The following is a 16,703-nucleotide window of genomic DNA, read 5'->3' as shown; positions in this document are numbered from 1 at the left end:
ATCACCATTGGGTTTGGTAAAAATTGCCCTATGTCACAATTCGTCTTCAATATTTATCGGCGTTTGTTTTTGGCCTAGTCATCTATGTGCTTTCGAAAATTTCGTGTGTTTTTGGCCTCAAAAGCCAGCATGAGTCATAGCACAAAAATACTTACCAAAATACGCCAACTTACCATGGTTATCAGAAAATCCCACCTCAAAAAAAAAAATTTGTAAAAAAATAACAACAAAAGCCAACGGGTTTACTTTGAACAAAAATAATTTATAAAATATTTTGTGTTTTTTATTATTATTATTATTAAAAAAAAAAAAAAAAAAAAAACTTAAAAATAAAAAAAAGCAACTTAAAACTTAATAATACTATGAGACATGTGTTCTGCATTAAACAGCTGGAATGTGGTTGTGTGTTTGTTTGTTTGGTGTAAAAGCTTTTCGTTTTGTGCATAACTTAAGCTTAGCTACTATATATTTTTTTTCATTTAACAAAAATTAACATATTTACAAAGCTTTAAAGCTCGATTCCGCCAAGGACCCTTTACACCTTGGTGCAGTATTGATCATTTGTAAAATCAGGCGCCGCAGCCGCCTCCGAATCTATGGTATAGGGCGGTGGTGTATGGGCCAAGACTTCATTGAGCGTGGCCGAGGTATCCTGCCTGGCCAGACCACCCGTGAGTCGCAACGTGGCCAACTCGGAGTGGGGTTTTTTGAAGAACTTACTAATATAATTGGCGGTAATTAAAGCTGCCACAACACCAATCAGAGAGCCACACAGGACATCGGACCAATGATGCCAATTGTCCATGATGCGGCTGAGGGCGGTAAACCAGGCCACCATAATTAGGGTGAATTGTATGAAATGTCTGGTCAAATCCGATCTGCGCCAGTGCATGCGTTTTTGCAGATACAGGGCAACATAAACCATGCTATAGACTACCAAACTGGAATGGCCACTGGGGAAGGAGAGTCGGGCCTGACGCACATCGGCGGCTGTGAAACCCGTGCCCAGGCAAAAATAATTCTCCACATAACGATGTTGATTGAAGGAATCCGCACACGTGGAACCATCCGAAAACTGGGGTTGGCAAACGGCCATAAAATGAGGCCTCAACCGGCCAATGGTGTATTTACCCAATTCCGTGGCATCCAGAGTCAATAACAATCCAAACCCAAAATAGACCAATTGTTTGAAGATATTGCAATACCAAATGGGTATGCGGCAACCCCACAGATATCTGGTATTACTGATGGTGCCCTTTTTATACTGCCGCACATATTCACCGATGCCAATGATAAGGAAGGTAGGCACCGCCAGAATTACACCCAACAGCACAGGAGTAATTGTATTATCCTTGAAAGGATAACGTATGGTTTCATCATCGCAAAAGAATCCCCGGCTAAATGGTTCAATGGCAAATTCACACACAGCTATGGGTATGACGAGGACTATGACGATCAACAGATCCAGTAGTATGCGGTGAAGAAGTTTTCGACTCTCGGCCAATTCGGCTGTGGTGGGTTCCACTCGGCTACTGGTTTGCATTGTGTTGAGATTGAGGTGCGAACCTAAAAATGGTGAAGAATACGTTCCAAGAAGTTTTGGCGAAAGTTTGAGGGTGTTTTAGTTATTCGACTGGGACTTGGAAGTTTTTAGGACGAAATTGAAAGATTTTCCGATTTTTTCTGAATGGTTTATTTAAAAGCCGCCTGAACAGATGCTTTGAAGAGATTAAAGCTCCTCACTTCAACTAAAAACTGAGTTTTCCCTTTTTCCCTGTTAGGAAATTGGGATCAGAATTGGGTTTTTAGATTTCGGAACGGTTCAGTTTCAGACTAAAAATCACTTTAAGGCAAAAAGCTTTTCTTTGAAGCTTTTTCCGTTCCGAAAAATTTTAAGTTCTGCCAATTTGAACTTCGGCTAATCTCGGCGAATTGTTTTCCACCTGAAATTTGATGGTTGATTTTTTAGGAGGGCGAAATGATCGGCGATTTCTCTCTCTCTATCTGCGGACGATTGTTCTCCTTGTGCAATTTGGAAGCTTTCGGGAGCTTTTTGGGATTTACTCAAATTTTCTTGGCAACCCAAGAACTAGTTATTCTCCTCTATTATATTTATTTTCCCTTCTCCTCTCTCTCTCTCTTCCTTTTTTCTCTCTTAGTAATGAATTTGGACGTCTGATAGGACGAAATGATCAGAGATGTCTGGTTGAAAGTAAATACTTCAACTTTTCTGCCGTGGAACGAATTGGACGCTTTATCTTGTTTTGAGTTATGTTTTCGTAACCACCGAATGACCACCGGTTTCTCTCCGCGGACGATTGTTCTCCCTGTGCAATTTGGAAGCTTTCGATAGCTTTTTGGGATTTACTCAAATTTCTTGGCAACCCAAGAACTATTTATTCTCCTCTATTATATTTATTTTCACTTCTCCTCTCTCCCTCTCACTCTCTCTTTTCTCTCTCAAGAACGAATTGGACGTTTGATTTTTTTGATAGGACGAAATAATCAGAGATTTCTGTGTTTCCTTGAAAGCAAATACTTCAAGTTTTCTGCCGTGTGGTGAGAGAGCTTTTGAATGCTCTCTTTTCAATTTACTCAAAGATTTGGCTGCTCTGGAATTCTCTCTCTCTCTCTCTGAGGAACGAATTGCACGCTTTATCTTGTTTTGAGTTATCTTTTCGGAAAAAGCAAATGTTTTCGAAGCTTTTTATTAATTCTCAGAATTCATTTAAATTCCGCAACTTTTTTTCCTGTCTTTCACTATCTCTCTCTCTTTTCTCTCTGAGTAACGAATTGAACGCTTGATTTCTTGGCTGGACGAAATGAACAGACCTTCCTTCCTTTGTTACACGTGTGAGCTTCTGAAAGTTTTTTTTCGAGTTCACTGTCTTCCTCTCTCCCTCTTTTTCCGAGGTACAAACTTGGCGGCTGATTTTTTGATGGGACGAATTGATCGGACCTTCCTCTTTTCAAATGTATGTAAATGCTTTGATTTTTCCTTAACGTGTAACGTATATGAGCTTTTGAAAGTTTTTTTTTTTCTCTCTCTCTCTCCTTCCAAGGTACGAACTTGACGGCTGATTTTTGACGGGACGAAATGTTCAAGGATGTTCCTTTTGGGGATCAAACAAAAACTTAGATGTCTAGTGCGAAAGCTTTTGCAAAGTTCCCACTTCTCTCGAACTTGAGTGTTGATTTTATTGTTTCGGAGCCTTCTCCCACTCTCTTTCAAAAAAAAAGCTTTTTTTAATTTTCTTTTAGCTGCAATTTAATGCTTAGAGCATACTTAAGCTTAAAGAGCTTTCCTTTTTTTGGTATTTTAAAGAGCTTTTGACAAATTATTTAAGCTTTTCAGATCAGATATATCTCCTTTAGCTGCGTTTCCAAGGCCAAATGTTGAGTTTGTCTTCAGGATTGTATATCTCGTCTGAGATACCTTTTTTGTGATGGCTCTTTTAGGTTGGACTTCAAAGCTTTTCGATGTTTTTCTTTTTCCTAATTGCGGATTTTTTTCCTTCTAGGATTTCAGGACTTCAGACTTCAAATTTCAGAGAATTTCAAAGTTGTTCTAAAAAGAATTGGAACATTTTTTTATGTATTTGTTTCTTTTAATAAAATTCCATTGATTTATTTGAGTTTTCTCTCTCTCTCTCTATAAAGCTCTCTTTAGACTTCTCCCCGCTCAATTGAGGTTTGGTGTTGTTTGAACAGAGTTTCCAAAGTATCTCTCTTTCTAAAGCTCTCTTTAGACTTCTCTCCGCTCTCAATTAATGTTTGATGTTGTTTGGAAAGAGTTTTAAAATTTCTTTGGTTTGTTAGTTGCCCAGTTGCATTAAGTTGTGTGTTTGGTGGCTAATTGTAAAGCTGCTGTGTGTTGCTTATGGGTTGTAATTCTCATTCACTTGGTTAGTTTTAAATGTTGCAATATTTTTTTTTGAAATTTTGTTTTGGTTTTTATTAAATATTTATTTTTGTAGTTATGTATGACTTGTCTTGATTTTTTTAAATGATTTTTTCAGTTTTTTTCTCAATGATTTTGTTCTTAATTTGTGTTATGCAAATAATTCTCATTTACTCGATGTTTATAAAATCTTATTTTATAAAATTATCTTTGGCAAGTTTTTTTTTTCTCACATAAAAATTCGTCTTAAATAATTGTTGTATTTTTATGTTTCTTTCTTTTTATTGGAATTATTTTTTTTATTTTGTTTTATTTATATCCACTGCTCCAAATTCCGCAACTTTAATTCCCACGAACTCCGGTTAGTGATTGATCATGATTTTTGCGATTTTCGATTTTTTTTTTTTTTTGCAAACTAATTTGTATTCAGCTTAAAACCACATTTTGAGGGATTTCTCAATAGCAATGAGTGTGTGTTTGGTCTCTGGAAAAAAATTGATCTCGTCCCAGCTCCTCCGCTCGAATTTGGTAGCAATGCGCGGCGTAACGACGTTCGTGTGCGTGTAATACTAGTTCGATGTGGCGTTGTCGCAGGGTCGTTTGTTGTCGTTAGACTAAAGTTCTCTACATTAATGTCAGGAAATTTTATATGAAAAACCTCATCGTCATCATCACCAATGAGACACAGCAACAATGAGTTGGAGAGCCAGCCAGCCAGGCAAGAGAGCAATAAAAACCCAACGTAGTTAAATGAGTCAGTTGAATCCGATGATGTTGCTGATAATGAATGATTAACCCCCACCACCACCACTACCACCACACAAGTCGGCTGGGTAGTTATCCAAAAAACAACTGGGTGGTTGAATGTTAACGCCGCTTCGCTGTGCCTACGTCGTAATGAGACTTCTGTTCTATTCTCTCTTGCGCTTTCGCTTGGTCTTTATTAAAGTAGAATCCCAACTACTTTTCTGCGGGTATTTGAACGTGTGTTAATTTTTTTTTCTCCTCTTTTGATTGTCGTAAATTGCGCTCGGCTTAATCTTATGCGACATTGATCATTATTTTAACTTGTCAAAAGCGTCATCAAAACAGCGACAGCAACAAAATTCTCTTGTTATTGTCATTTAGCCGTAAAGCATAGAAATTTGCCGCTATTTTATTTCGTTAGTCGTTGTTGTTTTTTTTTTTTCGGTTATTATTGCCACCGTCGAATCAAAACAAAAGCGGGTGCAAAAGTGGAAACGTCATGAAGTGCTGTAAATAAATCACAGAACGTAAATAGACACCACCAGCAGCAGTAGTAGCAGCAGCAGTTGGAAATCACACGCCGATCACCAAACACTGAAAGAAAAATTTGAAAAAAAAAGAGAATTTGATATTAGACACTGTTTTTGAAGGAAATATCAGCATCTTTGTAGATGTATTTCGAAACTTTTTGAGCGTAATTTTTTAAAAATTGCCTTTTTATATACCCTCAGTCATATGGCTACAGAGGGTATATATCATTTGATGCCCCATCGAAATAACGGTTTTAGACCCGGATAGACCTGGCCGATTTGGTGGAACATCGTAATATTTTTGTCAAACTTATATCGAGTTCCGAGATGGGCAATATCGGTCCACTTCTTCTGGTACCTTTCCCACAAAAGGTCAAAATTTTCAAAAAAAAATATTTTCTGCACAGAAAGAGAAACATTAATCCGATTTTACTCCAACTTTGCAAATCCAAATATTTGCATCTGTGCTAGGTCAGGTGTGAAAATGGACAATGTCGGTCCACTCCATCAAATACATCCCCCACAAAGGGTCAAAATTTTGAATAATTACTACTCTTATAAATTCACACATCCCAATATTTTTATCAACCCAAGGTCAGGTGATAAGATAGAATATATCGGTCGGTATCTTCTGGTACCTCCCCCATAAAGGTTCGAAATTAAAAGAAAACTAATATTTTACTGAATAGAAAAAAAGGATAATCCGATATTGCTCCAACTTTGCAAATCCTCATATTTGCATCAGTGATTGTGCAGGTGCGAAAATGGACAATGTCGGTCCTCTCCATCAAGTACCTCCCCCAAATAGGGTCAATATTTTGAATAATTACAACTCTTATAAAATATGATGTAATAGTCCGATTGCATTTAAAGTACACATAGTACAATATTTTTTTAACGCAAGGTCTAGTGTGAAGATGGAGTATATCGGCCCACTCCTTTATGTACCTCTCCTACAAAGATTCAAAATTTTGAATATCCATGAAGCTCATGAAAGTCGAAATTAACATCCAATTGCATTCAGATTTGTTACATCTCAATACTTCTATCAACAGAAGATCTCTGATAAAGATGGTAGAGATCGGATACAAGTATATATCGGTATATCTCCTATATAACGATACCTCCCGACATTCGGTAGTTTCATGATTTAACCCCATGGGAGATTATTGTCTACATGAGTCCACGATATCGTATATCCCACATATTTCGACACCTCCCGATATTCGGTATTTTTATTATTGTAGCCACATTTGTCAATGAAATTGTCTGATATTCCACACAAAGATATTCTTTTGAGTACTTTACCCCTTGGAAGAGAATTGTTTATATCGCCTCACTATATCGTATATCCCCCATGTAATGGTACCTCCCGATATTCGGTATTTTGAATATTGTAGCCACATTTTTCAATGGAATTGTCTCAAAATCCACACGCACATAGGTCCACGATATCGTATAGCCCCCATATAACGATACCTCCCGATATTTGGTATTTTAATGATTTTAGCCGCATTTTTCAATGACATTGTCTGAAATTCTACACAAGGAGTTCCTCTTGAGTAGTTCGCCCCCTGGAAGAGAATTGTCAATGTAGATCCACGATACCGTGTAGCCCCCATATAACGACACCTCCCTATATTCGGTTTTTTCATTATTGTAGGGACGTCATTTACGGGAGTTGTTTCAAATTTCGCATTTGAAGTTCGTAATGGATATTACAGCCTATGACAGAAAATTGCCTATTCAGGACCCATTTTGTATAGTTCCCATATAACGGTCCACCCAAAATTCGATATTTTGACGATTTTAGGTACAATATTCACCGATATTGTTTCAAATTTCGTATTAGGTACTACAGCCTACGACGGAAAATTGTCTACACAGGTCCATGTCTTCGTACAGCCTCAATATAACGGTAACTCCCTGAATTCGGTATTTTGATGATTTTAGCTACATTATTCACCGGATTTCTTTCAATTTTCGTATTTGAATATTGTAATGGCCTATGACAAAAGTATAGACCCCAATATAACGGCTGTATTCGGTATTTTCAAGATTTTAACAAAATTTTTAACGGATTTATTTATTTATTTATTTTTTTTTTTTTTTTTTGAAATTTCCAAATTCGTTTCAAACCGTGGAGTGTAGGGAAACCACCAAACCACCGCCAAATCTCAAACAAAGATACCCTCAATAATCCAAATATCAAATTTCGGAATTTTGTCTCTATCCCTTTACCAAGTACCAAACACAGTACAATTCAGTACTTTTCGTACAATTATAGGACACATTTTCAAAACCACCAGCATATATAAACCACAGCCACGAACGGTGAGATCAAGTTTCAGAATTTCAGCACTTCAATTACCCCATTACAACCGTACAATTTAGTACAATTATGGTACTGATATCCAAAACACACTCCTTCTCTCAACCACAAATGCCAGCGGAGAATTCAATATCAAATTTTAGAATTGCTGCCACTATCATTCATTAAATACCACATTTAGTACCAGTTAGTAGTTTTCATACAAATATAGGTCGCATATTCAGCGAGTTCGAGGTCTTAGTTCCACTTAAGAACTGTTCTTAACCCTTAAGTTCAAATTTCCAAACACTCTTTGGTACATCTCTCTTGCACTCTATCAGTGACTCTCATTCCAATTTTCTTATTTCTAGCTCATTCCGTTTGTCCAATATAAAGTATTAGATTTCTAGTACATTTTTGGTACTTTCCGTACCATCTTAGTACGAATTTCTAAAAAATCCAGCATATACGCACCAAGACTGACCCTCGTGCAAATTTTCAAGATTTTAGCTTCACCCGTTTTGTGCATAATTAATTCCACAAATTATTTCTTTCAGTGTATTTACTTACTCGTTTTGCATTGTTGGTTCACGTGAGAGACTGTGCGCTGTATTTGTGTATGTGCGCTTGCATACGGCTGAAATTTAACGCCAATTTGTTCAGCACTAAATTTCTTTCTTCAAGATCACCTCGCCCTGATAAGATAATTTTCCACAAAACAAAAAAGTAAATATAAAAATAAGACAACAATGAGACAGACCTATTTTGCTCATTTTTGTCATTTATCTTCAATTGTTGAGATCTCGTTTTTGTCGTTTTTCTCTTGTCCCCACCTCAATTATTATATTATCAAAGACAATAAAACAAAACAAAAAGATAACAAGGCGCAACATGAAATTTAAGTAAATTTTTGCATAAAATAATCCAACGGCATTACATTACTTGCAGTTTTGTGATGGCATTCGTGTTGTTTTTGTTAGTATTATTTTTATTTTCTTTTTGTTGTCACAAAACAACAAACAAGATAAAACTGACACCAAAACATTGAGTAATAGTGTGTGGTGGTGGGTGCAGGCCCCCGTTTGTTTATCAACCACCTAGCCGAGATCAAACAGTAAGTCGTCTGGTGTCGTGTAAACAAGACTTCGTACAATGTGAGAAATGGAATTTACTACCTTTGTAAATAGCAGAGAGCGAGAGAGAGTTTAATTGAGGGGGAGGACAAGAACATTCAAAGATTACTTGAAGAGGCAATGTAATCAATGTTTGTGTGCCATTGTAATGTATTAAATAAATAATAAAGAGTTATTGAGAATGGGAAGTTGTGGGAGATCAATAATCAATAAATGAAAATCAATGCGGAAAAGAATGTGAGAGAGAGAGAGAGAGAGTGGGAGAGCATTGTAAAGTACAAAGGCAGAGATTGAATGCAAGTTTTATTTGTTTCTGATAAAGGGGCAGAAAAAAACACCTTAGTTATAGAAAGGGGAGATTGTTTACTAAAAATAATATCAATCGAAAGTGGGGGAGCTGTATGAGGGAGAAAGAGGCATGTAATTAACAAGGTTTGCCAATTGGAATTTCTCTCCTTCATGGATTGGGTATTCTAAATGAGCAGCATGTACTGCAAATGTTTTGTGTTGTTATTTGAGCATAGAAAACTCTATTAATTTTAGATCATATCATATAGAAAGGGTAGATTGTTTACTAATAATAATATCAATCGAAAGTGGTGGAGCTGTGTGAGAGAGGGAGAAAGAAGCATGTAAATAACAAGGTTTGCCAATTGGAATTTCTCTCCTTCATAGATTGGGTATTCTAAATGAGCAGCATGTACTGCCAATATTTTGTGTTGTTATTTGAGCATAGAAAACTCTATTAATTTTAGATCATATCGCATTTGTTGTGGCGAGGAATCTCTCCTACCAGTTGAATCGTCGTTATTATTGGTATCTTGTTGTTGTTTCAAAAGATCGCTTGATTAAGAATTCACCATTGTTGAACATCTGTTTTCTTGCCTGTCATGATGATTACTACCGCTTCTTTTTTAAAATTGTTTTCTTTTTTTGCTGAATTGTTAATGAGATTTGTTGCTGGAAGCCATGAATGGCGTAGCTAAGGTTTGAATTAAAAACCAGCATTCTATTCATGTGTATACATATAGGTGGGAATAACCACAACAATTCAGGTAGAATGTGATAAGCTACCATCATAAATGGGTAAAAAAGTTTAAATAGGTACAGCGGGGAAAAAATTGGATGAGAAACCATTTTATAACCTTCGTCACTAGATGGAGGTATATTCAATTCGTCATTCCGTTTGCAATGCCATAACCCATTTCGTCCTCTGTTCGATTTTTTGAGCAGTAAAAAAACCCTATTTCAAAAAAAAATATATATTTAAAAAAAATTCTATTTCTGAAATCCATATAATTGGATATTTTTTAAATTAATTATAAAAAAATAAAAAAAAAAAATAGCCGGAAAAAGTAATGATGAAGAATTATTGTCAATGTATGTAACCGTTACACTAAATATAAAAAGCATGGTTTAAATGCTAAAGCGTGACTTAACATATGTGTAAAATTGACATATGTTAAAATTAATTTCGAACACTGGATTCTTGAAAAACGAAAATTTCGGAAAAATTTTTTGAGTAAATTGTTGACATCAATTTACACTAAAAAAAGTAGATTTTTTCAAAAAGAAAAATAAAAATAAATGTCTGAACGAAATGGTTTGCAATAAATATGTATTCATGATAGGCATAAAATTCTGGAATTTAAATTTAAAGTCCGATCAACCTATTGGAATTTATGTAGGGAGGGTACAATATTTTAAATAGAATTTTGAAATTCAGAAAAAAACGTATATGATCGGAGGTTTTGGGATTGAATTGTGGCTGTCTCCCATTTGGGTAGTTCCTCCGAGTAATTGTACCACCTAATTATATGTATTTTTATAACCTTCAACAACACACTATATGGAGGGTATATTAAGTATGGAGAGTATATGACGATTTAGACGTGTCCGTCCATCCGACTGTTGTAATCCCGCTAGAGTCAAAACGAATTAAATTAGTAAGCTAAAATTTTGCATGGATCATTTTTTTTATCTGCAGGCATGTCAAGTTCGAAAATGGGCTATGTCGGTCCCCGATTTCGTATAGCCCCCATATAACGGTACCTCCCGATATTCGGTATTTTGATGATTGTAGGCAAATTTTACAATAGAATTGTCTAAAAATCCACACAAGGAGTTCCTTCTGAAAACTTTACTCCCTGAAAGAGAATTTTCTGTATAGGTCCACGATATCGCATACCCCATACACCTGTACCACCCGATATTCGGTGTTTTGAAGATTTTAGCGACAGTATTCAACGGAATTTTTTTCAAATTTCGTATTTTCGTTCATAAGGAGTACTTCAATATATGACGGAAAATATTCCATCTATTATTTTCGAAGGTAGCTCTGATAATTCTTTAAAAATAAAAAAACGATAAGAACTAGGACAACCTTTCAAATATAATGTTCGAAAATTTCCTATTACAGTTCTAACACTCCTTCGAATATTTCACACTTATAACTTCAGCAGTCCTCAAAAAAATGCATTAACAATTCAACAATTATAGCTCTCGCAATTCAATAAAAATATGAACAGATTTTCAAAATATCACCAAATCATCATATTGTGATCCAATTGGACCATGAACAGTTGCTTTTTTAAATTAAAATTTGGAATTGTGTTGGGCCCTTAAAACTTAAAATTTTGGGTGTCTGATGGTCTCTTTTCTTTGAAAAAAATCGAATTTTTTTTTATTTTTTTTTTTTAAATCTACGTTTTTGGGTATATTAGAAAATTTTCTTAAAAAATCCAGGTTTTTTTTTTTTGGTATTTTAGAAAATTTATTTAAAAAATCCTCGTTTGTTGGTGCTTTAGATTTCTTTTATATTTTTTGTTGGAATTTTTTTAAAACATGTTTTTCGGTATTTTAAAAATTTTCTTTAAAAAATCCAAGTTTTTTAATTTTTTAAATACATGTTTTTTTTATTTTAGAAAATTTATTTAATAGATCCAAGTTTCTTTAATATATATATATGTATATATATATATATATATATATATATATATATATATATATATACATATATATATATAGATATATATATATATATACAAAAAACTCTGTCCATTTGGACTAATATTAACCATTTGTGAACAATAAATCTGATATCGGATAAAGATATATATGGGAGCTATATCTAAACTTAAGCCGATCTTGACAAAATTTTACGCACTTATATGAGCTGTATAGCTGTATACCATAGATCTCTATAAATTTCTGATGTCAGGTACCTAATATCATTCTTCTGGGGTGCATATTGCGCTTGTAAAGGACCTAACAACCCAAATCGGATGAAACAGCTATAGCTATATCTGGACCGATTTTCTCCGAATTTAATGTACTCGCTTCTAGTCGGATATGCCAAAATTCAGGTCATTCGGACTGATATTGGCCATTTGGTGGACAATTAACCCGAAATCGGTTGAAGATGTATATTGGAGCTATATCTAAATCTGAACCGATCTTGATCAAATTTGGCAGAAGTATTACCGGACTGTATCTGATATCTGGTATCAAAATTCATTGTTGTGGATTGCATATTACGCAGGTTAGGGACTTAAAACACCAAACCGGATGAAACATACATAAAGAAGCTATATCTGCACCAAATTTGATGTACTTGCTTGTAGACTGAATCCAGTCAGATGTGCCAAAATGCAGGTCATTTGGGCTAATATTAACCATTTGTTGCACAATTAACCCGAAAACGGTTGAAGATATATATGGGTGCTATATCTAAATTTGAACCGATTTGCCCAATTTTAATAGGGTTCGTCCTTGGGCCAAACAAATATTGTTTGGAAAATTTCATCTCAATGGGATAACAAATGCGATCTGCATTTTGCTCATAAAAATACATGGTCAGACAGACGGACGGACAGAGGGATCGAAATGCATAAATCGCCTCAGAAAGATATTCTATGAAGATCCTCAAAAGTAACTATGGGTCTACCTCGTCTCCTGCTCCATGTTACAAACAAATGCACAAAGACATGATACCCTTACCCTTTATTAACAAATCTGATTTTTTTGTCCTGAAAAGAATAATCTTATTAACTCCACGTTAATAAGTCTTAAATCATTTTGTATTTTCAAAAAAAAAAAAAAAAAAAAAAAAAAAAAAATCGCTGTTTTTGAATAAAATCAAAGTTGGGAAATTTTTTTAGTATTTCAGAAAACATTTGAAAATAGTCCATATTTCGCGCGTTTTTTTTTTTTTTTTTTTTATTTTTTTTTTTTTTTTGGAAATATCCTTTAAAATCAATGTTCCTTTAAAAAAAAAAATAAATAAATAAAAATATTAATTATTAAATTAAATTAATAATAATCAGTGTTTGTAGGTCTAATAGTCCCTCCAAATTTATTCCTAACATCCACTATTTCAAGCTCTGTTCGCCATGCAGAAATTATTTTCGATAAGTCCTCAATTTAGGTCTGATGCTCCTTCCCAAATTTTCCTTACAAATCCTCAATTATAGCCAAAAGGGTACTTCAAAATATTTGTATTTTTTTTTTTCAAAAAATCTTAGATACAATTATTTCCTTTAATTTATTTAATTATTTTATTTATTTATTTATTTATTATATATATTTATAATTAGATATGTAAGTAATACATAAACACATATATGTATATTCGTAGGTAGTTATAAGGCATTCCAGTGGGGAATATTATTTTTGTTATTTTATTTCGAAAATTGCAACTCAAAATGACTCGTTCTTTCGTTCGCATGTAGGTATATAAATTACGATGTTGCCCCTCTCGGGTGGTGGGGGGGCACTTAAACTGAATAGGTTGGAAAATGTTCCGTTCTGTTGTCACGATTTCCAGTGCCACAGAGCAGGGCAGGTGGAGTGCTACGGGCAGGCCCCGATAATTCCTTTGAATGTTTTGTTTTACTGGGCATTGTTGAGACGACGTCGTGATTCCAAAATTTCACCCGTCTAAATAGTCGCATATAAGCAATGCGATAATTTCGATTACTGGCAGCATATATAATGGGATTTATGACACTCGAGGCCCAGGCCATTACCGAGGCCACAATGTGCAGCCAGGGGTAGGAGGTTTTGCGTTCATCATCGACCACATTTGCCAACATCAGGGGCAGAAAGCAGATTAGGAAGCACACAAATATCGTCATCATCATCAACGTTAGGCGACTGTCTTCCCGATCTTTTCGCGTATCACTCGCCAGATTTTCAGCATTGCTAGAATTTATCACAAACTGGCGATGACATTTCATTTTCCGTTTTTGTTGTAACACCTTGATGTAGATACAGCTGTAGGAGGCAATGATCACCAGGCAGGGCAGAAGAAATCCCAACAGGAATAGGGGCTTTTTAATCGAACGCCCATTTTTCTTGAGTATCGTACAGGAGAAGGTTACCTCGTCCAGACCCATTTCACCCCACACCCCCAGATAGGGTGGCAACAACAGCAAAAACGACACAAACCAAACACAGGCCAATTGGACAATAATCCACTGGCGCCTATACAAACGTCCATAGATATTATGGCAACCGATCAGGATATATCGGTTGATGGTAATGCACACCATGCTCAGCAGCGACACGGCCACATTGCCATAGAAGATCACCGGAAAGATACGACACAAATCATCGCCCAGTGTCCATTTCTGGGCGAAAAAACGAACCGCTGTCAGCGGCAAACTAAACGAACAGAAAAGCAGATCCGAAATACACAGAGACAGGACAAAGGCTGTTGTGGCATGGCCACGTATCTTGGGTGAGTTCACCAAGGCCAAAATGGTTATGAGATTGCCACAGACCCCAACAACGGTAAAAAAGCAAGCACACACTCCAGCAAATACGGTGGCAGCATCGGGATATATCGAAGTTTTTCCATCCATTGATTATCCTCTCCTCTCTCTCTTTGGTTTTTTGGTTTCTTATTTTATTCAACTTGTCTTCGAAATTGTTTGCATATCCTATTCTTTTCCCGAAATTTTTATGTTTCAAGATCAATTCTAAGGAGAAAAATGGAAATAAATTAGCTTGAGTGGTTTTTGTTGTTGTTGTTTTAATTTGACATTTTCATTGACACTTTGACAGTTAGACAACAATGTTGGAGATCGTTCGACAAATAATTATCATTGTTTGCCAAATGACATTTCAATAGCAGGTTGCATAATTTCCGTATGTGAGTAACCTGTGATCAATACTTACCAGGGCTGGGAGAGTGGAATTTACCAAAAGAGAGTTATAAGTTATAAATTCCCTCCTCTTCGTGGAAAAATCTCTACAAGATCCTCAATATCCAGATGACCTCCCAAATATATTATGTAGTTATGGGACATTTTTCCTTTTATGAAAGGAAGAAACATTCCATAGAAGAACTTCAATGGATCTTCTCTCCAAGGGAAGACCTTAAAAGAGTCATCTATGCCCAGAATAGCTTTAGAGTGTCTTCGCCTAGAGAAAATTTATTTAAAATTTTCTAGCCATATAAGACCTACAATGAGTCGAAGGCCTTAAAAACAGGCATAAAAAATATGGAAAGGTGTTCCCGCAATACAAGTCCCTTAAAAAAGTTTCCAGCCATAAAGATCCTTAAAGGGTCTTTTGTCCACAGAAGTCCATCAAAGTTTTCCTATCAAGAGCTGATTCTTTGAAAGTCCTTTTGAATTTAGAAGATATCTTCAAGAAATCCACGTTTGGTGGTCTCTTCGTGTTGTAGAAGATAATTTTAGGAAATCTACGTCCAATTCTGGGATACCAAAGACCACGTTGGTGGGCAGGTTCGTCCTAAAGAAAATATACTTTAAAATCTATTTTTAAGGGCCTCTTCGTCTTTTGGAAGAAAATATCCTTAATAAAGAGTATCCGTTTTGTAGTGCTTTCCGATCTTTGAAAAATATTTCAAAAAACTCAATGGTCATCTGAAATACGTTCTTATTCGCCCATTTTCGAAGTCTTATGGTTCTTCTATAAACAGTTTCGAAATATTTACTTTTGAAGATCTGATGGAACTTTAAAAAAATATATTTTTTATAATCGTGATTTGAAGGCTAAGTTGAAATATATTTTAGTATGTCGCCTGTGAAGGTTCAAGAATATTTTAAAAACAACTCTTCAGGGTCTATTGGCTTTAAAAATTCCATCTTTAAAGGTTCGATGGAACTTCAGACAATTATTTTCGTTAATACACGTTTAAAAATCTGATGATGATGAAACTAAAGAAAAAAATGTTATTGAGTCGACGTTCGAAGGTCCACCATTTTAAATAATACATGTTCGAAATGCAAGTCCCAGACCTTCGATGGCACTTCTAAAAAAGATAGAACTTCAGAAAAAATATTTTTAAAAATTAATTAATTAAAACATTCGAATATTACATATTCGATGATGGTCCTTCTGAAACATTTCCGAAAAATCACGTTTGAAAGACTGATAGGTCGTTCTGAAACATTTTCGAAAAATCACGTTTGAAAGTCTGATGGTCCTTCGAAAACATTTTCGAAAAGTCACGTCTAAAGGTCTGATGGAATTTTAAAGAAATATTTTTTTAAAAATCAACGCTTCAAGGTCTGATGGAACTTTAGAAAAATATTTATAAAACGCCATATAACATGTTTGAAGGTTTGGTAGAGCTTAAGAAAAATATTAAAAAAAATCCAAGTTTAACGTTTGAAGTTTTGATGGAACTTCAGAAAAATACTTAAAATCCACGTTTCATGTTTGAAGGTTTGATGGAAATTCAGAAAATATTTTTAAAACTCCGCATTTAATATTTGAAGGTTTGATGTAACTTTAGAAAAATATTAAAAAAAATCCACGTTTCATGTTTGAAGGTTGATGGAACTTAGGAATAATATTTTTAGAAATCCACATTAAACGCTTGAAGTTATGAAGGCCTTTCAGATAAATATTTTTTTTTTTTTAAATCAATGTTTAATGTTCGAAGGTTTGATGGAAATTCAGAAAAATGTTTTTTTTTTTAATCCACGTTAATGTGGACTTTACCTCAGAAGTATATTTTTAATAATCCAAGTTTAATGTTGAAATGTTTGATGGAACTTCAGAAAATAATTTTTAAATCTATACGTTTAATGTTTGAAGGTTTGATG

General features: G+C 34.9%; 2 protein-coding genes across 2 annotated transcripts; both read right to left on the bottom strand.

Annotated features, from left to right (window-relative positions):
• Window positions 1-323: 323 nt before the first annotated feature.
• Window positions 324-5,233, bottom strand: LOC131805695 (putative phosphatidate phosphatase). Its single transcript, XM_059129215.1, has one exon. The coding sequence runs from the start codon at window positions 1,541-1,543 to the stop codon at window positions 536-538; it is 1,008 nt and encodes a 335-aa protein (XP_058985198.1). The 5' UTR covers window positions 1,544-5,233; the 3' UTR covers window positions 324-535.
• Window positions 5,234-13,319: 8,086 nt separating this feature from the next.
• On the bottom strand, window positions 13,320-14,724 carry LOC131805736 (protein trapped in endoderm-1-like). The gene has a single exon (XM_059129304.1). The coding sequence runs from the start codon at window positions 14,484-14,486 to the stop codon at window positions 13,398-13,400; it is 1,089 nt and encodes a 362-aa protein (XP_058985287.1). The 5' UTR covers window positions 14,487-14,724; the 3' UTR covers window positions 13,320-13,397.
• Window positions 14,725-16,703: the final 1,979 nt, after the last annotated feature.

This window comes from Musca domestica, unplaced genomic scaffold (assembly GCF_030504385.1).
Source record: "Musca domestica strain aabys unplaced genomic scaffold, Musca_domestica.polishedcontigs.V.1.1 6, whole genome shotgun sequence".
NCBI classification, from domain to species: domain Eukaryota; kingdom Metazoa; phylum Arthropoda; class Insecta; order Diptera; family Muscidae; genus Musca; species Musca domestica.
This window is presented reverse-complemented; position numbering and strand designations above follow the sequence as displayed.